Source organism: Bacillus rossius, chromosome 2 (assembly GCF_032445375.1).
Source record: "Bacillus rossius redtenbacheri isolate Brsri chromosome 2, Brsri_v3, whole genome shotgun sequence".
Taxonomy (NCBI): Eukaryota; Metazoa; Arthropoda; class Insecta; order Phasmatodea; family Bacillidae; genus Bacillus; species Bacillus rossius.
This window is the reverse complement of record NC_086331.1, coordinates 76,295,437-76,322,742: the sequence shown is the minus strand read 5'-3', so window position 1 is coordinate 76,322,742 and position 27,306 is coordinate 76,295,437. Positions and strand designations below refer to the sequence as shown.

General features: G+C 33.9%; 1 protein-coding gene across 4 annotated transcripts in view; it reads left to right on the top strand.

Moving 5' to 3' along the window:
* Positions 1 to 27,306, top strand: part of LOC134529382 (ceramide glucosyltransferase-like) — a 103,006-nt gene that overhangs the window by 29,555 nt on the left and 46,145 nt on the right. For 2 of the 4 annotated variants that reach the window (XM_063363384.1, XM_063363383.1), the window contains exon 1: positions 13,682 to 26,746. In XM_063363384.1, coding sequence (XP_063219454.1) covers positions 26,692 to 26,746 — 55 coding nt within the window. In that variant the 5' untranslated portion in view covers positions 13,682 to 26,691. Of the gene's footprint in view, positions 1 to 2,518; positions 2,622 to 7,714; positions 7,817 to 13,681; positions 26,747 to 27,306 lie in introns of those variants that run through there. The other 2 variants (XM_063363381.1, XM_063363382.1) reach the window with 2 other exon arrangements.

Genomic DNA, 27,306 nt, shown 5'->3' with positions numbered 1-27,306 from the left:
TACTTTAAATAACTGTGTACTTTTAATAGTTTTGTATGTATCCAGGTATGTATTATCAAACTTATGTTATTTTTTAAAAAAAACTCTTTTCTTAAAGGGTTTAGATGTTTTTCCATGTCATTGTCCATTGTTGTGTTCTTCGTGTTTACAACTTCTTTGTAACAATTTAATGATATATAAAGTGAAAATAATATAGCTGATTTGTCATTTTATTTGTGGCTTGTTGGACTTATTGTTTGCTGTTTTCAGGTAAATTTATTGTACCATAACCATGACATTTCTTGCCAGAATATTGAAATACAGTATAACCCTGTTAAGATGTTTTTCAAGGGACTGGATGCTTAAAACTTATTAACAGGGAGACCTTCTTAAGGGGGAAAAAGTTCAAATTCAGTTGCTTCATAAAAACAAATTTCACTCAATTGACATAGTACTGAATTAATTCAAAAATTACACTTATCTATTCACAATATTGTCTGCGTGCTGGAAAAACTACACAATTTTATCAGAAAACTGATAAAGTTAATTAGCACAAATAGAAAGAATTATCACAACAAAACAACCCAAGCGGCATTCTGAAATTTTTTTTTGCCATAGACAATTTTGGTATCAAAGGATTTGCATCAACTTCAAAATTATTTTTAGTTTTTCTTAAAATGATAATGCCTTCCGTTTAATGGGTCCTCCACTACTTGTTGAAGCCATTATGCACCATTTTTTACAACACTAAACGTTTATTATGCTTGACAACCTTAAAATCACCTCTAACAAGATTGCAAATCTAATATAGTTTCAGCAAAACCCCTTATTCACGGGCTACCAATTATAATTTACTCAGTAGGAGACAAAGTGCAAGTGCTCCGTGCTGCTTGCAATCGGCGAGCTATCAATATCAATATTGGACTATGTGCACGCTCTCTATACATGCATTACCTGAACTAAAAATGACAACTAACGCTGCCTACATTTCCACATGTGCTACACAGTGGCAACAGAACATATAATAAAAAATGTGACAAAGAGAATTTACACATTAAGCAACTTCGTATTTCTATTAATTAAATAAGTAAACAGTAATTTCCCAAGAAGCAATAAAGTTCAACATTAAAAAAAAACATTATTTTATACTGCAAGCAAAGTTTTTGGGATACTTTTACATGGGAAATAATGGCTTGAATTATACATCTTATGGAGAAAAAGGTGGGACTGAAACATTTCACCGTATTTTATAGGAAATTGTATTGTGTGAGAATGACTGAAATTTTTTTTGAATAAATAGAAACTAGTTTTTTTCTTTTTTATGCGAGACATGAATAGCACGAAGAAAGTAATTTCTGCGATGTAATTTGAGGGAAAGTATTGCATCACAGTTATGGCATATGAATGAGACCTATAGAAAATGTTGTTAATTGTGGAAAACTTTAAATACATTGAACGCAAAAACGGGGGTTTGTTTCACTGTATACCTTTTTCTACAAAAAAAGTGACAAGCTGACACGGCAACGAATGGCTGGTGTTGTTGCATAGATAAAGGTTAGTGTTTTCCTGTTATGACGTTATGACTCAAATAATGGAAATGATGTACAGATGGAACAGCCTCACAAAGTCTATACGAATGCAAGCAGACAATTGGTCGAAAATTACAACCTGTAACACCTTGCGGCAAAGGTTTTGACGGTCATTTGCTGTTATGAAATTCTTTGTTATTGTTTGGAAAGATGTAAATTTTTTAAGATTAGTGATAAATATTGTTTAAAAGTTTAAAGATACACATTATTATTTAATTTTTTCTCCACAAATGCTGAACATTACATGCGTGAAGCATCTATAAAAGCAAACATTTTAAATAGGAAGAATTAACAGAGATGTATGAAAGTTTTGTGAACGTAATATGTGGGAAAACGTATTATGTGGGAACATCTTAAGTGGGTTATACTGTACTATTTAACATATACATATTGTATTTAAGTTTTATAGTGCCCTGACAATTTTATTTCATGTAAGTTTAGTTCTGAAAATTTAAGATACCATTTTTACTGAACTTTTGAAGTCATAACCTTCTCCCTCAGTCTGGGATCTTGAGTTCATACACTTGGCAAATTTTATAATGCACAATTAATTGACAGTTACCATGTCCTGTAATTTTAACTCTATCTGGTCTGCAATGATAATATTCTTTTCAATGTATTGGATGACTGTTTTTGGGTTTGCATATACCTATTCAAATTTTCATCACTGGCCACCCTTGTCGTTTTTGAAATCTGTGTAAAATTTGGCATATTATTGGTACATTCAACATAAGTGATTCTGATAAAGTTTATCTTTAAAGTTGTTTGTATTTCTTCAAATAATTCTTCCAAAATAAATATTCCACTCAGCATACATTTGATACTGTAATTCAACTAATAAGAGCTAGCTGATGTTTGGAACTTAAATTGCTCTGTTTTACAATGTGAAGGATATATGAAGTTTATTTAGGTGGCAGTAAAAGTACTAACAAGATTTATTTCTGTTGCAGTTTGAAATTTTACTATGCATTGAAGATGAAAGCGACCCAGCGATTATGGTTGTTCGTCGTCTTATGAATAAGTATCCAAATGTAGATTCAACATTATTTACTGGTGAGTCTAGCAAAATTCCAAAATCTCTAATTACATTAGCTTTCTTTATAGTTTGATTTAACAGTTTGTAATTGAAAATAGTAGGATGGTATTTTCTAGTTTAAGCTATGGTAGTTGTTGTATTGTAGTTGAGTTTAACTAAATTAGTATTACCCCATCTGAAAATTGAATTTACGTCTCTTTTGCAGTAAGTGACAGTCACTAATAGAGGTAATAGATTTAGAAATTTTAGGTAATCTGTGAATAGAACACCTGAAGAATGCCTGAGCTCATTAGTGATATCATTAATAAAAATATTAAAAAGAAGGGGAGACAGAGCTTTTGTTTTCTTGGGAGTAGGTTTGTTGACTGTTTTGAGTGAAGCTATGTTCCTTATACCCACTTGCATGGGAGTTATTGTACGGTCTTGTTTCCTTTTCATTTCAGAGCTCACATTATTCTTATGTTTACATGAACGATGCACAGTGAAACCATCTTCATCAGTAGGTTGGCTTTTATTATGGCCACTCGTGATGTGCACTTTTCCCACTGTATTTAGTAGGTCACGGAACGGACTGCCATTACCTGAGACACCCGGAGTTGCAACACCTTCGGTCTTCTTGCCACTCGATGCAGTGCTGAGAGTTTGATCATAAGATTGAACATGTAATGTTTTACTTAAGAGGCTTTGCTTAGTATGCATAAGTTCCTGTTTAATTTCAGTAGTTTCAGATCGCGAATCTAAGAGCAGCATCTTCAAAACCTCATTCTCATTTTATAATTCAGCGACTTTGTCTCATAGAGACTTAACAATGTTCATTAATTCAGCCATGTTGATTGGTTAAGTATTAACGTATCACTTTTAGAAGGATCCGGATTTCCATAAAATTTTGAATCCAGTTTTTTTTGTTGAAGATCTAAACATTTTCTGTGCGCATATTGTTCAGAAATCAAAGTGGATCCATTCATAAGGGGTCGTCCATTAATCACGTGATGTTTTTTTAGCAAATTTTTAACCCCCCCTCCCCCCTAGTGATTTGTGGTGAGGTTTCAGACTAACCCCCCCCCCCCCCCCCCCCCCCCCAATAAATCACGTGTATTTTTTTGGAACAAAATATTTTTTAAAAATTTCAGAATATTATCTTTAAATAAAGATATAATCTAATTTAATTCTGGAAAATTAAGCACAGTGATAAAAATGTCCAGACACGCATTAAGGTTGCAGGTTTATTCTCACTGGCATAAAAATAATAAAGGAAAACGGGGATATTGTTGCCTGGCTACGGCGAGACAAGGTCACACGTCGCTTAGACACTTTAAAAAAAAAAAAAAAAAAATTAAGTAGAGTAGAGCATATCTGTACCAGAACTCTGAAGTAGGGTGACCCCTGTACGGGTATTGAAGACCAGGAAACTGTAAAGAAATATGTCACTTGAAAACATTGACATAGATCTTTTATTATAACAATAAAATAAGTTACAATCTACAAACCACAATGACACTAAAATAATACAACCTTCAAAACAAATAAATAAGGCCTCGTCACAACAAATCTACTAATACTCATCTTAAATCAACATTATAACCAGCCCATACAAGCAAAACAATAATTGTCACCACTGGGTGCAGAAATTACTATCACACCTCACTAATTAAATTCACATATCAGGGAAACTATATAAATTTAAATTAAATTAGTAAATCAAAATTTTCCATTCCATAAAATATTTAAAGAACATACCAAAATTATGGCGAGTTATGATCCTTTATTATAAAATTACAATTTTAATTTACTACTTCAGTTGTTTTTACGCCTTCTTGCCTCTGTAAAGTCGTTAGTTATTCCACACTTTAATATTGAAATTATTCTGAAGAGTTATTCTCGTTAAAGGAATACAGAAGTATGCAACGTATTTGGTAGTTTAAAATCAATTTTTAATTATTAATTTTTTACTAAAACACCATGGAGAGACTAAACAACTGGATAGGGTTCACAAATTTGAAGAGATCCATTACAGTTAAGTACTAACTAAAACTTAAAAGTTTTAAAGTTGACATTTTCAAAAGTTATGTTAACATCAGTCACTATTTAAGGAAAAATTCAGCGCCAAAATTGAATTTAACATTTACAAAAGCCATGTTGTGCGAAAACTAAGACAGCCGTCATCAGGATGCCATTTCACTCACCAGCAATCACTGTTCACTGTGCAGCCGGGCAGCATGACAGTCTGTCTTGGGATTACGGCCCCAAGGTTACATTTTGAGCCCCTTATAAACCAATTCCTTGTCCACAAAACCCCTACGGGAAAACTTCCTGACGTGAAGTTTTCAAACACGAAAAGTTTATCAAAACAATCTTTCTGGTGTCTGGGCCGGGTGAGGTTTCCCATTTTGTTAGCAATAATTTAAATTTTACATGTCACCCCTGATGAACTCAGTAATTAACAAACAATAATTAAGCATGTTGTAATTAGTATAGCAAAGAAATCAGTTGCAACAATTTTTTTATGGAGTTTTGAACATTGCAGTGTAGTTTTTAATTAGTTACAACAATAGGTTATTCCTCTCATTTTGAACTAACTCATATTGCATACAGTACCCTTTTGCATAAAGTTGTATTAGTTCCAAACTTCTTATCTGTATGTTCTTTTCCTCACTTTCACATTATCTTAGGTTGGGCCAGATAAACTGAGTCATTATTTCTTGGTTTCTAGGAAGAATGTTTACTGAAATGTTAGAGTGAGAGGAGAGATACTGTTTAAAATTATGACTTACAGGAAGTGAACGTCTGTCATAATCTCAACTTGTGGACATGCTATTCATTACCCATAGAAATTCTTTGAAATTCAGTGAAACCTCTCTGGAGTCATTACACATAATATTAATTTACATAATGTGTGTTTAGTCGGGGGCCTATTTCATAAAACCACAAGAATACAGGTTACATGAGAATTCAATTGTAACTTGTAAAAATTAATTGCTGTTTCAAAACACCACAAGTCAACATTCCCTGTTGCAAGTAAAAACTTAACATGTTACAATGGTGATTCTTTTTCACAAATCAACTTGTTATTATCATGTACTGGTAAATATTTAATATTTCTCACAAGTTTCCGAACCTAGTTGAAGCCATTTACAAGTTGATTCTGTGAGATGGTTTAGTAATATTTTCTTCTTACTAGCTTTATTATTGTGATTCATATTTCCATATTGTAATTTTTATTAGTGCAATTTTATAAATCAAAAGATGGATTTTGTATTTACCGATTTTGACAAAGATGAAAAATTAAATGTGCAGGTTAGAAGGCTAAAAAATTTTTGAGAAAGAATGAATGTGTTTTTTTGAAACTTATTGTGACTATAACGAATGTTTTCGCATGAGTTCTGAAAAACTTTAAGATTTGTCGATAGAAATTGGACCTTTTCTATCCCATGCAACAAACAAAAATAAAGCTCTTTCTCCGAAATTGCAATATTGTGTTGGATTGCACTGGTTGGGAAACGGAGGACAGTATCAAGCAATTAGGGTCATGCATGGTGTTTCGAAAGCAACAGTGTGCAGATGTGTAAAGAGAGTTGTGTGCCCCTTGTGTAGTTAAAGAAACTTTATCTATGGTTATGAAAATACTGGAAGCAGCATCAAGTGGGCGAAACAGTAACAACTGTATACTCAGAGGACACAAGGGAGCAACCAAAAATATTAGTTAGTTCTCACAAAGGGAACTAGGAAGGAGGATCGTATTTGAAGTGAAAAACAAATATGTTTGCTTAATATTTACCCTTTTTATTGTTAGTTAAGATCTGCATTATATTATTTTGATGTTCTTTGAAATTACAAAATTACCATTATTGGAATCAATAATTAATTATTTTAAAGGGGGCCCGGGCCATTTGAAGTCATTAGTTACAATTTTATGATACATTTCATAAATGAGACTGAAAATAACCATAATAGTTTTAACATTAATACAATTGATAGTTATAAAAAAACATTAATTGCTCTGATTGGTGCTGGAGTACATATTCAAAATGTTGCGTAGCGGACTGTTCACTGGCGGAGCATAATTAGGAGGTTATGGCTCAGTTGTTACAGCGGTAAAATGTGTTCAGTTTCCCAAAGTTGTAAACTGGCCTCTGTAAGTTCAAAGTTTTTATTAATTTGCTGGAATGCCACAAGTATGCGGTTGCATTGATGATAAATTAATAAATATTGATTTCCCTCATGCACATGAGGCACATTTTTTTTGATCAACATGGTAACTATTCCATTAATTTTATAGTGGTCTATGGGCCTGACTACCAATTTTTTATGCTGGTGCAAATTGGCCCGGAAGTATGCATGATGCTAGAGTGCTTCGCAACAGTACACTTCATGAATGTTTTGTCAGTGGTTGGAAGTCATTTCCCGACACTGTTTTACTTGGAGACTCATGTTATCCATTGAATGAATGGTTAATGCCTCTTGCAACGAATGACTTAGCAAATCCCACAGTCGTCCGATATAATAGAGCTCATAAAAATACTAGGCATATTGTGGAAATTGGTTTAGACATACTGAAAGAGGAATTCCCATGCTTGAACTACCTCATAATAAACCCTACTTGCACAGTAAATATTTTTAAATGCCGCGTTACACTTTGCAAAAAATCGAAAAATCATTAGCAAGATTTTCACTATTTACTTATAGCAGACGACATAGCAATTCCAGAGGAAGTGTGGGTGGGTATGTTGGTAAGTGTGAGTAAGTGGGTTGGGGGGGGGGGGGGGCGATTGGTGTAATTTCCGTGCTATAATCAACAGAACAGGCACAAAGATGCCACCAAATATCTGCGTTGGTTTAAAAGGTTAGGAAACTTGAATCATTCTTAAACAAGCCACATTTTATCAGTTTAGCCTCTGAATAACTGGCAGTAATGTGTCTTAGTACATGCATTGCTTTTTGAAACTTACTGGCTTGGTAGTAAGCCAGACATGTGTTGCTTATCATAAATATTTGTTCATGGCCTATCTTTAACCAGACATTAAGCTAGTATTAATTTGAACATTTGGAATATTGTGTCAGTATTTAGGTTGGTAACAACAACATTATTTAAAGTGACAATTTTTCATTCTAGGGGCAGCTGCAGTGGGTGTTAATCCCAAAATAAACAACATGCATCCAGGTTATGTTGCGGCCAAGTATGAGTTAGTATTAATTTCCGATAGCGGCATACGAAGTAAGTTGGTAAAATTATAAAAATATTTTTTTTTAAGTTATTTCTGTTTCATGTACCTGCTACATTAATTTTGACACAGGGTGTCTACTGGGTCATGAAAGTCACAAAAAAGTCACGAAACTTACAAAATGGTCATGAAAGTCCTGAATAATTTGTTTTTTTGGTTGGAGTCACTAAAATAATTTCTGAATGTCGTGGTTTTGAGTACATGCAACTTTCTCGTTTACACACACGAGGATATTTTGATTTGTGTTCGATATTCAACGTAAAATGGATTGTCTCAACCATTTGTAGTGTACGGGAATTTTGATAGTTTGAGTACTATGTTTGCTATCGCTGTTAGGTATGTTACGAGTATAATCGAGTTAGTGGGTTTTCGCAGTTTTCTTAAAAAAATGTGTTTTATTGCTTTTAATAACCAAAAGTCCTTTTGTTTAGTATTATTTGTGATTGTGGATTTTGTAAGTAAAGAAAATGGATTTGATTTGGATTTGATTTGGTCATTGGTGGTTTAAAAAGTAACTGTTAAACAGTGTAGCAAAATAATAAGATGAAAACATGTCTGGAAACTAATGGTATGTTTTAATTTCTTTTCATAGTGATTCATTAACCTTGGATCAAATAAATGTGCTTCCCCAGGAAAACTTTCTGAAAATGTTTAGGCCTCTACTAGTACCGTAAACTTTAGTAAACAAAGATGATTTGATTTACTATACTGTTATCAAGTAGATTTTTCTTGTAGGCTTTGCATGTGTTCGCTGTTGAAATGTAGGATATAAAACATGATTGAACATATCCTAACACCCTTATGCATCCCGTTCGTGGTGTGGGAAAGTGTGTGTTCAAATTGGCAGATTTGTTGACTTAATTGTCTCAAGACCCAATTGGTTTTAAAAATGCAGCAATATTTCGTGATTTTGAATTTTATATTTGACAAAAATCATAATATTAAGAAAACAATTTTTAAATAACCATATTGGTTTTAACCTTCGACAGTAGTAATTAATTAACTATTTAATTTTTGAATTAAGAACTATGTGTTTTGATAAAATAAAATATATTTTTATAATTTCAGTTTCCTGTAATACTAGGTTCATGCAATTTTTATATTGTAAGTTGGGAAAATTTCTAAAACATTTGGAACAAAAGAAAATACAAGTGTGGAAATAGTTTAGATCGTGGTATTTACTACACAGTTAGTTAACCGCTTGGCGGAGAGGTATTTATTACTGAGAGAGATGTGTGGTTTATGTTCCTATTAAACTTAAGCCAGTCGACACTATAGGGTTTTATCTACCGAAAAATTACAAAAAAAAACTCAAATCTTTGGAACTTTGTAAAAAATGACAACATATAAACATTTATTAAGTATCTAGCAGGTAGATATGACATAAAGAAACAAAACTTCAATAAAATATCTCAAAAAATAAAACAGTGTATCAAATGAGGCAGTTAAATAAGCAGGGTAGCTACCGAGATCCATAACTCATTAAAAAAAAAAAATGATAAAAGAATATAACTAAACAAGTTCTGAAAATTAATGAACAATGTAGCTAGTCATGTCGACCTATATGACCTTTTGACAGACTGACAGGTTCAGCTTGCAGGGTAAAAAAAAAATAATAATAAACGTTTTTCTAATACAATTGAAATCCACAAGTACTTCAACAGTAACATTATTACATTATTGGAATAATTTACTTCAGAGGTCAATTTCTTATGCTTAACTAATCCTACATATTGTATCCACCCATCTTATATCCAAGAGATTTTAAGTTATAAAACAATTGTTTACAAGTATGAGTGTTTAAATTGACTGGTCTGTGGGCCGAGAACTTTAACCTGTAATATAGAAAAATTAAAAACAGTGAACTTAAAACAGTTAATTCAATTAAGAAATGGTATTATCATTAAACCAGACTTTAAATGCTTAAATTAAATTTACGAGTACAAGAAAACACCCTAACGGAGATAACCACTACCTTATCTCTACGAACTGGCCTGCATCACGTCTCCACCTACACTACACTCATGAACCAACTTTTTGTTCTATCCCCCCCCCCCCCCTCACTGCTTTTCATTAAATTCCCCCAGAAAAACGCCATACTTAGCTAAATCTTGAAGACGTTATGACAGACCCTCCGTCTGCTGTGTGTGCAAACTGCCCGAACTCACTTTTTATGAAACACATGTGTCCACCATGCCATGAACCAAACTTCTGTGGCCATAACAATAATTTTATATCCTTACCAGAAAAGTGTTTTAAACTAATTATTTTATTAATGTAAACTTTGTACAATTTTAATTAATTTGGCAGTCCAGCTTTAGTAAGTTAAAAATATTATGTTTGTTGCAAAAGGCAGCCGTAAATATTTTCTTGGTTATATTATTTTTCTTATGAAATAACTTTAATATAATAATAAATTAAATAAAAGTTAGGGATTTGAACCAGCTAAGCTTTGATGCTTCATCGGCTTGTTCACGGCGGGCTCTTTGAACTAGTTTCAGGAATTTCACAAGAGAGTACGCAGTGCGACGTTGGTGGTTTGTGATTTAAGGAAAACCAGTGGTCATTTTAGCACAACTGTATGCAACTTTATTTTGAACTGTACCTACATGTCAAGGGACGTTAATTTTCAAACTCAGGCAAGTTACTGCAGTAATAATGAGTATTGGTAATATATATGATTTATGCAGTTTTAAATTATTGCATATGAATATGGTGGATATACTCAGTAAAATGACCCAGTATTATTTGGTGTGGTGTTAGAGCCATTTGTTGTTGAGTATGCTGAACTTTCCTCGAGATTATATGTGTTTAAAGACTTTGATGTTGACTTAGTTTTGATACTCAACCACAAATCTACAGGCTGTTGGTGCCTGCGATAAAATTAACATTTATTTATGAGTTTTCTCCCTCATCATAATTTTGTGAAGCAATGCTGTTGATATAAATTTTGTGATATATGTATTGAAGTATTGATTTTTAAAGGCCTTAACCCTATTTGTCAGTTTAGTAATTCAATTAAATTCTACTGGCTGCCTTTTTCTTGGATTTTAGTATTAATATTTAAAATGTATCTTTATTTTAATGTGTTCTGTTTGATTTGGTGTATATTTTAATTTTGGTTAATCGTTTTTCTAAATGCAGTTTGATGAACAGGTCACAGTAGTGTATGCGTTAATGGAATTCTAGTCCAAGTGTGACAATGTTGTTCACCTGCTGGTAAAGTATAAGGCCGGCAGGGGTGTAACACTTCCTCCTGCCCACTGTTCCTGCAAGGTATCTACGACACCGCGCATGATTCAGGGACCACTAGCCAATCACAGGTCAGCCTGGCGGCATGGCTACTGGCTGTGAAGGCTTGGGGTGAACAGCTGCACTCAAGGCCACAGGAACAGATCCAGCATGCTCCGGATTCCCCTCCCCACAACCAGCATGCTTGTAGGTGCTGAAGGAAGGACAGTAAATTATATGCATTCCGCTGTTCCTTTCATGCGCCTCACTCACAGTGGACTATCCTGGCTACACGTATTGAGTACAAAAAAAACTTTTCAGAACCTATCTTAAGTTGTCTCCAGAAAAAAGCAAATACTGAAAAAGAAACTTAGCATGGTATTCCAAGACGTTACAGTAAGATAGTGAATAAGCACTGCCTACTTGGGATACAACCGTAGCCTAACTTGGGGGCCATATTCCAGAAAGTGTCCAAACCTAATCTTAGTAAGGAAAACAGTTAGGTAGCCGTTTTAATAAACGGTCCTCCTTGAGGCAAGAAACTGGTCCCAACACATTCTAGCAGATGTTTCGCATCCACAGATACAATTTTTACGACAAAAATCTTAGAGATAGTATCACCTTTGCACAAAAAAGGAACAGCATAAATACACAAAGCAGTCTCTGCAGTTGGTTCCATGCTGAGGTAATAAGAGAAGTATAGTTGGTTGCCCATGATTTATAGTAAAAAAAGTATCAAAATGTTGTTTTATAAGAAAAATAGCATTACATGTACTTGAAAATAAAGTTTTTTTTTACCCTGCCATGTAGTTACTAAAATGTTAATTAGGCGGTATTGTTAGCTAAACGATGATATGTATTAGAGGTTGTAACAAGTCACAATCGTACCTGACTAAGATGATGATTTTTTGTGCACAAACAAAAACACTTAAAAACTATCTCAATGACTGATGCAGCTAGTTAGGTGTAAAACTCCGTTGATGACTCTTAATATTTCTCGAAAATTGTAAATGACATAATTTAAGAAATAAAAAAAAAATTTGATATTAATTTCACAATTTATTCCTATCAAGACAATACAATCGTCGAGCTGCCAAGACGGCACGACCTCTCAGCCCGGCACTCGCACGACATCTGACGAAACATACACATTACCAAACTTACAAAAAATTGACTTAGTTGGGGACTTCCCCACAATACTGCTTTACTGTTGGCCACACGTACTATTCTTACAGCTTCTACTCAGTGATTTCCCGCTCAGTAGGCCTTCCCCCAGTTCTGTCACATGTCTCTGTCTTTCTCTTACACCCATGTCTCTTTCTAATCTAATACACAATTCTGGGATTCCCCAGTCCTGGCGAACTTCTATCTCTCTTTAACACAGGATGTGATAAATTATTGTCTTATCATTTTGGCACCGCTGTATTGCCGCACATTTTTCCTTTTACCCACCAGCACTGTCTCATGTTCTAGACACATCACAACTACGCCATGAATCATGTACGTAAAATTATCATTATGAACAGAATATTTAAAGGCAACAAAAAATTTTTATTTCACACTTACATACATAATAACCTAGCCAAGCAAATAATAACTCAATAAAAATATATTTAAAAGGTTCTCAATAAAATAATTAACTATCACCATTAATTACCAGAATATTACTAATGATAGAATATAAATATGAAACTAGGTCATTGTGACCTTGAACTTATATAACCAGCTGATCCCTTATGATTGACAAAATATAATATTTATTTCTTCAACAAATGGTCGTAAAATTAGGGAGAGCAGGGTTTTGCAATGTTACAAATTTGTTACAGCAATTGCTCAAACAACAAATAATAGTTAATTTATTCTACACAAATTATAGCATTTATAATGCAATAATATACATTTTATAAGAAGTTAAAAAAAAATTCTCCTCTTGTTGGATTTTGAACTTTCTACTACATATACTGTTTCAGATGTATCTAGGGATGGGTAAATGTCCAAAATTTTATCTATCGGAAATTCTCCTGGAAATTTTCATGGAAACTTTCCAAAAACCGAAAAACATAGGAAATTTTAGGAAACTTTGATGTTGGTTTATAAATAACCATTTCAGAGAATTAGACATGTGACTGTCTCTACTGTATGAAATTTTCATATTGTAAAATACAATATTCATAGTTGCAGTATTAAGAGGACATTAAAATATCTTTCCTTAGCGATGTAGAATTTACTGTGGGTGCTGTTCTAAATTAATTTCAACATTTAGGTGGAATTATTCTTTTTACAAATACAGTTCACAAATTCATTGCAAGTAGGCCTAATCAGTTTTTAAATCTGAAAATTATTTAATCAGCTGCTTTCAACATTACAAAAAGCTAATTTAGTGTAAGAAAAATTAAGGTAAAGAATAATACTTAACTGCAGATTTAACAGAAATGATTCCTTCTGCAAAAACAATTACCTGGTCAATCACAGTTAAAATATTTGACTACATAGATTTGAAAATATTAACACTATATTATTACAATTTATCAACTGATTGGAAATAAAGACAAATAAGTTGTAACAAATAGAACATTAAAAAAAAATATTTATCAACAATTAGTTGCATTCATAATAAGAAATCATACATGTTACAGTTTTAACTGAATTGGAAACAAACATGTTCTTATTTAAGTCATATTGGGTCTTAGAAACCAATGAAAATCATCATTGTCCTCATAACTGAAATCACTGTTTTCTTCCTCTTCTGTTTCATTGTTAGAACAAGATGCACTGTCTTCTTTTAAAAAACACTGTGGTAGTTTTTTCTTCTGCTGTACTTTCTCACATTTGTCTTCCACAATGACAGTAATATGTATAATCTTTCCTTTCCAATTTTTCAATGTCCTCCAGGATGTGTTGACACAATTTCCAGTTGTGGGCAATGAATGATATTTTACCTGCTCTTTCAGTGGTCAAGCGGTTTCTTAGTTTTGTATGTATATTACCATATGTACTGAAAGACCTCTCTGTAGCAGCAGAGGTTACTGGCATACCTAAGATTCTGTTTGCTACTTGTGACAGCTGTGTATGACCACACAGACCTTTCCACCAAGTACAGGGTTCAATTTTACCTTTTTCAAGCGCCATCCAAAGAAATTCTTTGGCCCACATACCTTCTCTACTTCGGTACTGAGCTAACTCTGTTAAAACTATACCTTCTTCAATGTGTTTCATATCGGTTGGAATTTTGCATATATACTCAACAGCACTCAACTGTTCATCAGGTTTAAGTGTATGGCCTTGTGAAGAGGGGTCTAACATGCATGCAGCCAGATGGATAGGTTTCAAAGCAAATTCTTTCCTGGTTTCCATTTTCATTAGTACAATTTTCTTGTCGCTTTTTGAAAGTGGGGATTCTGGAAGTGACACTTTTAAAGCATCTTCAATTTCAGCTAAAGCTCCATGTGTGTTATGAATATTGAGTTTATCTGATTCTAACCTTGAAATCCAGGAAACAACTGGCCGTAACAGGTTAGCCAATTTTTCAATTCTTACCCAATACACATCATCATCCAAAATGTTAGTTTAAATGTCTTTTGAAATTGCACTACCAACTTTTTCGCTTACTGCTAAGGTCTGTAAACTTACTCTGTTGTTCATCATACTGTCTAAGCAATGTAAGAAACTTCCCCAACGGGTTACAACAGGCAAGTGAAGAGTAGTTTTGTTACCTTTTGTCTCATTAATTTCAGAAAGTACTGAAGTTAAAATATGAGACTGTTTGGTGTTTTAATGATGTCAACTACTCTTTTGAAACAATTAGAAACTGACTCACACTTCACAATATCATTGCATGAAAGATGTAGTGTATGTGCTATACATCCAATAGACAAAATATGTGGAAATTCATTTTCTACCAGTTCACCTGCTTTTTTCATGTTGGAAGCATTATCACCAATAACCACTAAGAACTTTCTTGGATCATATTTCATCAAAATTGTTTTCATTTCACCAGCGATGTATTCTCCAGTATGACGGTTGTCTTTGGTATTAATAGAGTCTACAAACACTGGCTGTGGTGTGTTGATGAAATTCAAAATGCTTTCATTCCTGAAAATAAATAAAATTGAATTAGTGTTAAAATTATTGTAATTCAAAAGCCGTTAATATAAAGGCAATATAGTCCTCCTTAACACATTCACATTATTACAGTATGTCTGTTGTAATGTTCCCAGTTTTAGGCAGATTGTGTCAATATATAGCCACTATAAACAAGTGTTTTGCAGTTGACTGTCAAGACAAGCTAAAAAAAAAAGCAGTAATCTTATTACAAATGTGTTAATTACTTTAAATACATCATTGATGGTGTATTGGCGTGCGGTGTAACTGCCAAAAACCTCAAACTTTACTCTAGACAGACAGCCATACAACCTGCATGAACAATAACAGCACGCTTTTCCTGCAAACTCACACCATTTTTTTTTTCGTTACCAAATACAATGTTAGATTTAAAAGAGTTTTGTGTTATTTGTGTAATAATATTTTAATTATGTTATTTATAATGTCATAAACCTCTCTATATTTTCATTTTCTTTAACATAATTTTTGTCCCTAATTCAATTTTTGCAAGAGTTTTTTTTTTTTACTATAAAACAGTTTTATTGTGAGGTTTGGTTATTTGTGGCATGGTTTGATACACTACTGCAACACCTTCCTATAAAATTCATAACATGCTACAATAATGTACTTTGTGTGTGGCATGGCACACTGATTTGGACATATTGTAAGAAGACTTATAAAAGTGAATATCTTATGTAACCAAAATTTTAAAATCCTCAATTTTGAATCTTTACTGCCTTAGACAAAAACAGAAAGTGCAGATTTATATAAACAAGTTGGTGCCTTTTATAAAACAAAGTTAAATGTGTTAATAGTTGGTTAAAAAATTGATTAAAGACTCAAATTGACTATTAGCTTTGTAATATATGTACACAGATTTCTCTGATTAAGTAGACATTGAGTCAGGGAAAATATGTTGATTCTCAAGATCATGGTTACATGAATTTTTCTTTAGATATGTTTTTTGGTTCTGTGAATTCTGCCTTACCTCAGATTGCTCCAGCCATCACACTGCAAAGCAAGGTTTCTTGCATCAGCTATTATTCCTTTAATTCTATTTTGAGTTTTTGCAAACTCTGCATCAAGAAGGGTTGTTGAAACTGATTTTCGTGTCGGCAGACTGTACGAGGGGCGAATTAACTTAAAGAATTCTTGCCACAGTGGATGCTCAACCATTGATAAAGGTGCTCCACTAACATAGATAGCTTTAGCCAGCAACTCATTGGCTTTGTCCTGCAAAACAAAAGATTCCATTACTTGAATTAGTTGTACTATTTAAAATTTTTTGAAGGTTTATATGGAAGACATGTTACAGTTTCCTTTTCTTTTAAAGGAATTTTTCAGTCACTTATATACCTATCACTGATTTAATTTTTAATTTATATTTACAAAACATGTTATACCTAACTGGTTCACAAGCTAAAACAAACATAAAATACTAATTTTTTAAAATTAGTTCTGCATTACTAATGATACATCTTAAACATATCAAGTTAAGATTATGTTAAAAACATTAGTCAATCAAGCATAACGACTAGGCACAAGACAAGCCTGTATTAAAGTGACACTTACCTTAGCTGTTGCAGTCATATGGTCGAGAAAAGAAAACATTTTGAATTTACTCTGTGTGAGTTAACCATATTTGCCTAGTTGTATTAGTACTGGCACTAGTTCCTGCACATTCTGAAGCACTTGAGACTGCAAGTTGTAAAGATGATGGTGAATTTTGTGTTTCACTGTAAATCTGAGCCATATTTTCACTTAAGTTTACTGATGAACTTGGACCAGCAATATTGCACACTTCAGGACATGTAGTTCCATTTGAAAGTTCTTTTTCTTGTTTTTCACTTCCCAGAAACTTGGATTTGATAGTTGGCAAGGCCGCGGCTAGTCCCTGTTATTAGACGCGCGTCTCCGGCTGCTCAGGGGCGGTAGATTAGGGTTCGTGCCTCGGGGCCTAAGGGATCTAGCTTGCCCAGGATGACTTCAGGAAATAAAAGTCAGCAGGAAGTTTCCGGGTTTTATGTACGATAAAACACACCCTTTACATGGGACTACCGCAGTCCCGCCTGTGGCAATCTCAATAAGGGCGATGCCCGGTTCCGCGCACTTTAATTTCCCCGCACACTGCAAGGGGCGTCCCACCTGTACTGTAATCTCGACTAAAATGGCTAAAAGAAACAATAAGAGTTATTATTAATATCCAGGGAACGCTCCTAGACTGCGTCCCGCGACCGACACAGATTGGAGGGCGACTTGCTGCGTTGCCGACGCCGAGCTCACCCTAGCTGTGGAGCGACGTCTCCCTGTCCACCTCCCTGCATCTCCCGAGCGCGACTCGCTCCCCCACGTGCCGCGACCGCGACTCCCCTCCTCCGCGAGCCTGCGGAACGCGCGGATTGGCCACAGGCGGAGAACCACTGCCTAGGCCCGGTGAATAATACGAATAAAATAAATAAAAAATAATATGAACTATAAAAACAAATTAATATAAAGTGAAATACAATCAAAATAAGTACATGCACAAGAAAACACAAGTCTACACTGCACCCTCGGCGAGTAGAAACACTTCCACGAAGCACCATTTGGCAGGAGAAGGCATTGGCGTGACATATAGGCCTGTAAGAGTTAAGGGGGCCTTTGGGCCGACGTCATAGTCAATGGACATTTTGGACACTTTTTAATGTGCCTTACCATTCTTGTACTGTTTCTGAAGTATGACACATCACAAAATACGCAGAACACTTTGATTTTTCCTTGAACTGATTTTTCGGAAAAATAACTCCAAATATCACCTTTAATCTTGCCCATTTTTCATTAACCAGATAACACTTATAAAATTCAACCTCAAAACCAGCTATACTAGCACAATGCATCTCGTGTAGCAAGCACAACAGGACTGACTGTCTAGCAATAATATGTACAAAATGGGTTAAGTTGTGAGAAGACTAGAAGTGTGAGAACAGAAACTATATACCATATGGCAAATGCTCAAAGCACTTTATCTTATCTTCCTGGAAGAAGAGTGGAAACATGAGAACTAGTGTGTGATTTGAAATTGATATAAAGTTTGAAGTACCCAAAAGTGAAATTCAATCCCACATTTGTCTCTCACAAAATAACAAGGTAAACACACAAGAAAATTTTAACAGAAATTTTACCAGCATGGTTTCCCATAAAAAAAAAAGCATTGAGGGAGAATATTATACTCTTTACTGATATGGTCGATATGGATAAATTAATATGCTAACTAAGCTCTTATTAAATCTGCAATGATTTCATAACAAATGTAAGAATATTGAATTACAGCTAAAAAAAATTCAATGTTTCCCAATGTTTCCACTTTTTTTCAAAGTTTCCATGAGGTATGTAAATTTTCCATTTTTGAAAGTTTTCGGCAGGAAATTTTAGACTGGAAACTTTCCACTACCCATCACTAGATGTATCGTGCACTTTACTACCACTCTGCTACAGATATATGACAAGAACATGGAAGAAACTATAGGAATTAATGGTGGTGTTATAATTTTCTCAAGTACTTTTTAATTTGAGATTATTTCTTTTTATGACCATTTAAGTGTACAAAAGGTATTACAGGATAGTTTTGCTATTATAAAGTTCATTTGGCATACCAAATACCTTTGGTACATCCTCCGATGTTCACAAAAGTGAACATATGTGTCTTAATGCGCCAGACGCGGGCACGCCATCTAGACAAAATCAGCTAAAAAATAAGCTTTGCACATGCGCAGAAGTTTGGGCAACAAATAGGCTATGGACAGGACACCAGAATTCATTCCTTAAAATTAAAGGACTGGCCATGTTCTATCTATAGGGTTTGGGAGCGGTAATGTGCACTAAAAATACAGTTAGGGTACACGTGTAGCATATTCAACACTTAAACCCTTTCTTTTTTCTGCGTCTTGGAATACTGGTATCAGATCCATACAATTCAACAATAGAATTCATAAGTAGTAAAAAAAACTCCTGACAATAATCATATCTTTAAAATTGTTAGTGGGGATATGTATATTTTTCAAATTATGATACATTTGAGGTATTTCTGAGATAGACGTAATAAACTACAAAATTACAAATTAAGCGATTTGTTATGTTAATTGCATTTGCGTAGCTTAAAAAACTCCATGCATGCCTAGAAGGGAAGTGTGGCAAATATGTAGTTCATTTCATTTGATATGCTTTTAAATAGATTAAAGTTTGCATTTTTTATTTCCTATGTTATTTTTGTATGTAGTATTATAAAAGTATTAACTTATCACTACTACTTTTTCATCGCCTCACCCTATTTCTGATGTTGAGAGTGACGTTAAGATATAACCACCAAAAACAGTTTGGTTGAAGATTTTTTACCATGGAATGTCATGAAAAGGTCAAGAAAATGTGACTAAATTTTATTTCCACAATCCAGTAGACACCCTTTGACAGCTCCGAGATGAGTATGGTGGATCAGTGGGTTGATTACGGATATTTTAGCCTAAAGCGTCACAACTACGACGCCTTGTTGTTATGGCAGTCACCTTATGACAGGGAGACAAAAAAGCTATTAAGTTTCTCCTTGTCATAAGCGCCGCGCCTTACATAGGGAATGTTAACTATGATGTTACAACCTTGTATAATTTGCAGCAGTTGGTGTTACTTACTGATGCCTGGAATTTAACTTGTAAGCCGTGTGGTCAAGTTACCATGGCAACACAAAAGTCCACTGATCAACAACCACGTAATACTTGTGTTTTGAATTTTAATGATTTTTAAACATTATCATCGTAGCATTTCCAGTTTTGTAAAAGAGCAATTGTGTAAATGCAAACACTGCATAAACATTGCTCTTAAAATATTCAAATTTATGATTCTGTATTTACTGCTTGTGATTGTTTTTATTTCATTTAATGCGCAATGTTAACTTTGTTGGATCCTCATATTTAATGATTTAAAAGTGCTTAGTACATATGTTTAGTATAGGCCTACATAAGATATATCATCAGTGGCTTTTTTCCTAACTAATAGTGCAATGTTCCAATTAATTACTAGTAATTTCATCATATTTGCTAATGTAATTTTGTCTTTTTAACTGTAAAAGTTTGATTAGCAATGGAAAATAACAAATATTATGTTCTTTCCCTTGAAACACAAGACAACATTCATTTTAATAAAATATTTTGTTTAGAGAATCATCAACTAAAAACATGTAATTACTTTTCCATATCAGATGAATTATTAAACAGGAGTATGTGTGCATTCTATGTATTTGTAATGAACAAGGAATTCACATCAGTATGAATTTAAGATTAACCTTTTTCCAAATATTAACCGTTTTCCAAACTTCACAATGTTTTAGGGTAAATTTACAAAGAAGCACTTCTTGGAAATAACTCAAATAATAACTAAAGTGAAAGGTTGGTTTTGTTAGCTATATTAATTACGTATAAATTATTACTACTTATTGGATAAATATTATTAATGTATCTGACTTAACCCAATAAATCTTTTACTTAACTATTATACTAACCTTATTTCCTAGAAGTAGCTTCTCTACAATATTGTGAACCTAGCCTAAGTTTATATGGTCCAATTGCGCTTTTTATTCATTGTGGACCATATACAGAACCCAATTAAATGCTTAGTCTCCATAAGTTCATCTAAAAATACTCAGTTTTTTAATATAGCTAGGTTTGTTTTAGTTTCTTGTGATATGTTCTGAATGTTTAATTGCTAAGGCTTGGAAAGACCGTAGTCTTGCATTTGTGAATAACTGATTTGTTTTACAAGCAGATTTGCTGTTTTATTCTAGAAAAATTTTCTTATTATGGTATTGTATGGTATACAGTTTTCACTGCATTTGTTTGTAAAGATGATATACTAGCCCAGTTTGTGGATACTGAGTGAGAAAATTACTAGGATGTGAAGCACAATACGAGATTATGTCACAAGATAAAATACTTATTAATGCCCGATTATTAATGGTACGTTAAAATCGCAATTGCGATAAATGCGAAATAGATGCGAAATTTCCGGGTTTTTGCGAAATATATGCGACGATTTACAAAACTTGGAAGATCATTAAAAGAAGTGCCGATTGGCCCTACACAACAAATTAATATGTTCAGAATAAGACTTAACAAATTAAGTATACCGTTAATGTTTTAACGGCAAATACATACGTTATTCAGGATTCAGCAAACACAGTCGTATAATTTTGGTCGCGCATTCGCGTTTACTGTCGAATGTATAGTGAAAAAAAATCCCGTCCATGCCCGCTAACCTAATGTGAACACAATATATCAATATTATGTTTGAAAACTATGTAGCTTGCAACATTATCTAATCAGCTGTAATCAAGGCGAAACATCTTTCGATTTTGCTATTTTTTGCTTCCGAGGGTTGTTTACTAACAAGAAATTACAACACAATAAACACGGCACAAGCTCGCCGCGAACAAAAGCTGTGATTCGACGATGTAGTTAGAATATCGATAACAGATCGCAGCACATCTGAAGTGCTGCCGCATTGATCTAGCGTTGGAAGTTCAAACTACATGTACGTGCGCAAGCCTCAGCATACAGTTGGTGCGCTCACACTGTCCGTTTCGAGGCGTTTATTATCGCATGCATTTTTAATTTCGCTGCGCACGCACTGTTTTGGCTGCTTTCAGATCAGATCACCATAGTTTTGTGTGTACAAATGTTGTGACATTTGTCTAGTCGGTGCATTGTGTTCATTTTTTTTGTGCGTCGGTGGGAGTAGGTATAATTATCTCTAGATATGGGGCGACCCAAAATAACTATTAAAGACCGTGCGAGAGACTACAAAGAAGAAAAATTTTATGTAAGTGAATTGGGAATTTTAATTTGTGGGATATGTAATATAATGTTGGAATGGCAGAAGAAAGATAACTTGGACAAGCACTGTCAGTCAGGTGGGCATAAAAGCAAAAAAATAATCTGTTGAAAGTGACCCTCAGTCCAGCAAGCGGCAAGCCAGTTTGTTTGAAATAAATGAAAATGCAAAGAAAGCCAAGCAGGAAAAATCAGAATTTGTCATGGATACTGTGAAGACATTCCTTCAGGCAAACATACCACTACATAAATTAGATAATCCAGCAGTGCGTGAATACTTGTCAAAATATGTTAAGGGATCTGGTGATTTGCCAGCGGGCGACAAGTTGAGACGAGTTTATGTAGAGAAGTGTGGCGAAGATGAGAGAGAGAGACTTTGCAAAGAATTTGAAGGAGAAGACATTGTAATAGTTGCTGATGAAACGACTGACATTCAAGGACGATGTGTTTTTGCAGTATTGTTTAGAACTGTAAACAGTTCAGCAAAACAAAAGGTTGCTCTTGCCAGTTGCTCTTTTCTTGATACAGTTACAGGGACAACATGTAGTCAAGCTATAGTAGATGCTGTTCAGAAATATGGCATTTCATATGATCACATTGTTGGTCTGGTGTCAGATTCAGCTCGGTATATGAATACCTGCTTCTCTGCTCTGATAGTTCTTGTTGGAGACCATTTGATACATTTTAAATGTTGGGCCCACAAGATTAGTCTCATTGGAGATGTCTTTATGACAGAACTGCCAGAACTTAACAGGCTTATTGTTAACCTGAAAATGTCCTTTCTTCATGGCAGAAAGATAAAAAATTTGTATATTAACTTTCTGATGTCAGAATACCCCGAATTACCTCCTGTGTTGTTTCCTAAACCAGTCATCACAAGATGGAATTAGTGGTTTAAGAGTGTTGTCTATCTTGACAAATACCTAGATCCTCTTGCAAAATTTCTTTCTCAGTATGAAGATAAAAATGCAAGTAGTCTGTTGGTATGCGAAACACTCCAAACCCCAGAACTGAAAATGCAGGTAAAGACACAGATCACATTCGTTTCTGAAATCTGTCAACCTCTGATGACACTGATTACTATTTTTGAAGGCTCTGAGTACCCTTGTGGTCATATCATCTGGGACCACCTTGAAAGAATAGATTTGTCATTGGGGAGACAAGCAAAAGGATTCTTCCCAGAAAAAACTGCAGCATTTTTGTCTCGTTGCAACAACACAGTGATGAAGGCAAAAATGACTGAAAACCTGAATAATGCCTGTACAAAAGCACACATGAAGCTTGTACTGCACATGGGTCCATGTGAAGCCAACAATCTATACAGGGCATCAGGCAAACTCTTCAACCCAGCTGTTGCAGGACAAGTAGTGCAGGTTAATGAAGCATCTGTTCATGCAAACAGATCAATACTGCCTGCATGCAAATCTGTGGATTTGAAATTTATGGAAGGCTACCTATATTTCCATGAGCAGTTGGTGAAACAGCTTAAAGATGGAGCCAAAGTTGATGTTCTTCAGATTTTGTTGGCAATGCGACCAAACTTTGAAGAATTTTGCTGTGCAGCTATCAAATCTCTTTGGTTACCAGTCAACAGCGTAGATGCTGAAAGGTTTTTCAGTAGCTACAATCTTGTGCTTACCGACAGGAGGAGGAAACTGACAGAAAATAACTTGGAGACTTGTGCTATGTTAAAGTTCAACCAGTAGGATTAATAATATTTACATTGTGGGTGTAGTACTGTAATGAAAGTGAGTGGACATATAGGTATGGGTAAACTGTTGACTGACAGTACACAGGAAAAAATGTATATTTTAAAAACTATTTTTTTCAAGCTATAAATAGTATAACATATTTATATCTTAATTTTATAGATGCTGCAAAATGCAAATTTTCTCAATGTATATGTGTTACAAAATGCTATTTTCCTATTTTATAAATGCTACAAAATGCTATTTTCCTAATTTTATAAATTCTACAAAATGCTACAGACCACAAAATAAATGCTATGAAAGGTGTTTGTAAATGCTCTTTTAACGTACCTCTACCGATTATTCACTATCAATGAATACTTTTTTGATAAACACACATTATTTATTCCTGTTATACTTTGTAATAAAATTTTATCTTAAAAGTTTCCACACCCCTGTAATCTCTTCTTAGAGTGTTGGTGTGCATGTCACAATTTATAAATAAATAAAATAAATATTAAATAATTTGTACAAAACCTAAGAAAATACTTTGAAAAAAACTCATAATCCTAGGGCACAGACATCCATTAATTATGTGATGAGTTTGGAATATCTTAAAATTGTACTTATAAAACGTTTTTGCATGAAATAAATTTAAATAAAAATTGAAATTCTCACAGAAAAATCTTATTTCTGTCTTATGACGTGGCGTGGTAACCTATAATGGCCAAATTTTGGCATGTAACGTTATGACAGCATGTCATAATATTGCTGTACAATGTCTTAACTATTGCACCTTATTGCAGGTTGGCCACCAGTCTTGAATTTCGGGAAAAGCAGGAAATATGCGTGAATTACCATCGTCGTGAAAAAACCCTGGAATTATGCTTGAATTATTGGCTGACGCCGGGAAATTTTTTAATCAACACTGTGTGTTAGGTATTCATATTATGTTTTATCGTAGAGTTTTTGGTGGTATTAGAACTACAATCTTACATGAACAAAAAGCCAGCAGTAATTTTAACCGCCTGATAACTTTGTGGCTGATATAATTTACAGTTGTTTTGTCAACTTCAGTTTAGTTTTAATGACTACAGCCACATTGAACGTAGGTGACTGAATACCAAACAGTTGAACACCTTGCGCATTTGCATTGTCAATATGGCGATGTTGTAAGGTAAATTATTTTTTATAACGTGGATAAATATGTTTTTAAATAAATACCTAGGGCATTCGACTTAATGAGACGTTCGGTGCTTATGAGATGTAAATTTACTTTGTATAAAATAATAAAAATGTTTTTGTTTCGTGTAAAATGTTTTTCACATATCAGTTCCAACAAAATTTTACCAAATGGTCAAAATAGTGCCGGGATTAGTATAAAGCAGTGTTAAAAAATTTTTTTTATCAAGATGCGTTTCAGTTGGGAAGATTTTAATTTTCCTGTGCATGATGATAAAGTTAAGATATTAATGTTCACTCTTGTGTTGATAGTGTGTGTTAAAGGTGTTAGTTCATGTTTTAGCAGTTTATAAAAACAGATAATTGTGCATGTTTAAAGTGTTTCGCGACTGAGAAGCAAGCTTTCCCGTTTGGGCACCGAAAACTCCTAATTTTTCTTAGTAAGTAAAATGTTTTCAAAACATTGTTTTCTTAACCTTAATATTTAGAAAGAATGTGAAATACCCAGTGAAAGACATTTTCTACATATACATGTGAAAAGTGTTAACTTTTTTTATTTGAACTAAATCCATTGAATGCATTTTGTTAAAAAGATCTCTTTAATCTTCATTGCTTTTGAAAAAGATATATTTTCTAATATTTAAATAATAAGCCTATAGTATATGTTGTAGTGGCTCAATAAATTAGATTAAGTTATTAATGCAGTTTAGAACCATTTATTGTATTGCCACATAATTTTTTTAATTCCTGTGGTTCAGAACAGATAATTGAAATTTTTTATGTTATTGTGGATAATGTAAGTATTCATAGGGTTTGTCTAGTTAACACATATCTGTATTGACTCATTTACCTAACTAAATCAAATTTTTGTAATTGCAGCTATTTAGTTAAAAAAAAGTTGTAATGTAAACAATAATCTACCTAGTTAAAATGGTAATTAAATACAACAGCACAAACCTAGGATATGCTGTTACCCACGTTGTTATGTTAGGTAGATTCCAAGATTAGGCAGGGCAAGGTTCTTTATATATATTGAATGGGTTAAAGTAGTTGCTTTGTCTATCATTGTCTAGTTCTGTTTTTTTTTAAAAAGCTGCAGCAAGATGATATTTTTTTCTAGGTTTTAAAAAAATCACATTAGAAGGAAAAACACGAAAAGACATCATTCCAAAGAAGGTGGTTGTTGAACCCTGAGTTTAAAGATAGGTTAAAGTTCCTCGTGATGTGTATACAGCAAGTCAGCTCTCATTTCAGTCAGCAGCATAGGGCGACAAGCGCCTACAAGTCATTTGTCTGGTATTAAACATAAAGACAGGGCAAAAGCTTTAACTGCAGTGCCAGCTATAAGTTTTTTCTTCACTGTCTCACCCTCCCTCTACCAGTTTACTTTCAATGAATTCAGCCACATTTACCAGTTCTACACAAAACTATTTGACTGAGGAGCTGCAATCAGGACGTGAAAAGAACACAATCATAATTGAATCAATAGATTTATTCTAAATCAACGGTTCAGCATTCAGTCTCCCATGGACTTCAGAAATTTATTTTTTAATGACAATTTGACAAAAGCTGAAATTATTTGCTGCTTGCTGACCATTATGTCCCATAAGTCAATGCCAATGGCAACCAAATATGTGTCTCTTTTTGAACTTATGTTCCCAGATAGTGACATAGCATCCAAAATTAAGCTTCAAAGAACAAATAAATTACACCCTACTGTTTGGGCTTGCATCATTTTTCAGGCAACAACTAGAAAAAGTTATAGCAATATGCTATAAGTTTGTGCTTGTATTTGATGAGTCTCTAAATAAGATGAGTCAGCATCAACAAATGGATTTGAACGTTCAATACTGGGACACCGAAAAAGGTGAGGTATGCACTCATTATTACACTTGAGCATTTTTGGGCTCTTGCTAGGCTAGTGATCTTTTGAAAGCATTTTCTGTGGATGGACACAATGTTAATCTTAAGTTTGTGAAGGATCTCAAGGTTGCAATGAAAGATGAATCTGAAGAAAATCCTGAAATATTGGGCATTGGAAGTTGAGGTCTGCATATATTACATAATGCTTTCAAAACTGCCATGCTTGCAACGGGTTGGAATGTAGTAGTGTTTCTTAGAGCACTTGACAATTTTTTGAAAGATGTGCCATCTTGTCGTGCGTTATACACTGCTCACTCAAAATCTGACATCTTCCCTTTGAAGTTCTTCCCTGTTCATTGGCTAGAAAATGTCACTGTTGCACAAAGAGCTATTAATGTTAAAGATGACATGCTTGGTCCAAAGTTAGCCTTTTCAAAAGCATTGCATATGATGTTGAACCATTTATGCGATAATTTCAATCAGATTGGCCTTTTACACCTTTTTTATACTCTTCTCTCTGCTGTCTTTTGCATACAGTAATGGAGCAATTTGTGAAGGCTACGC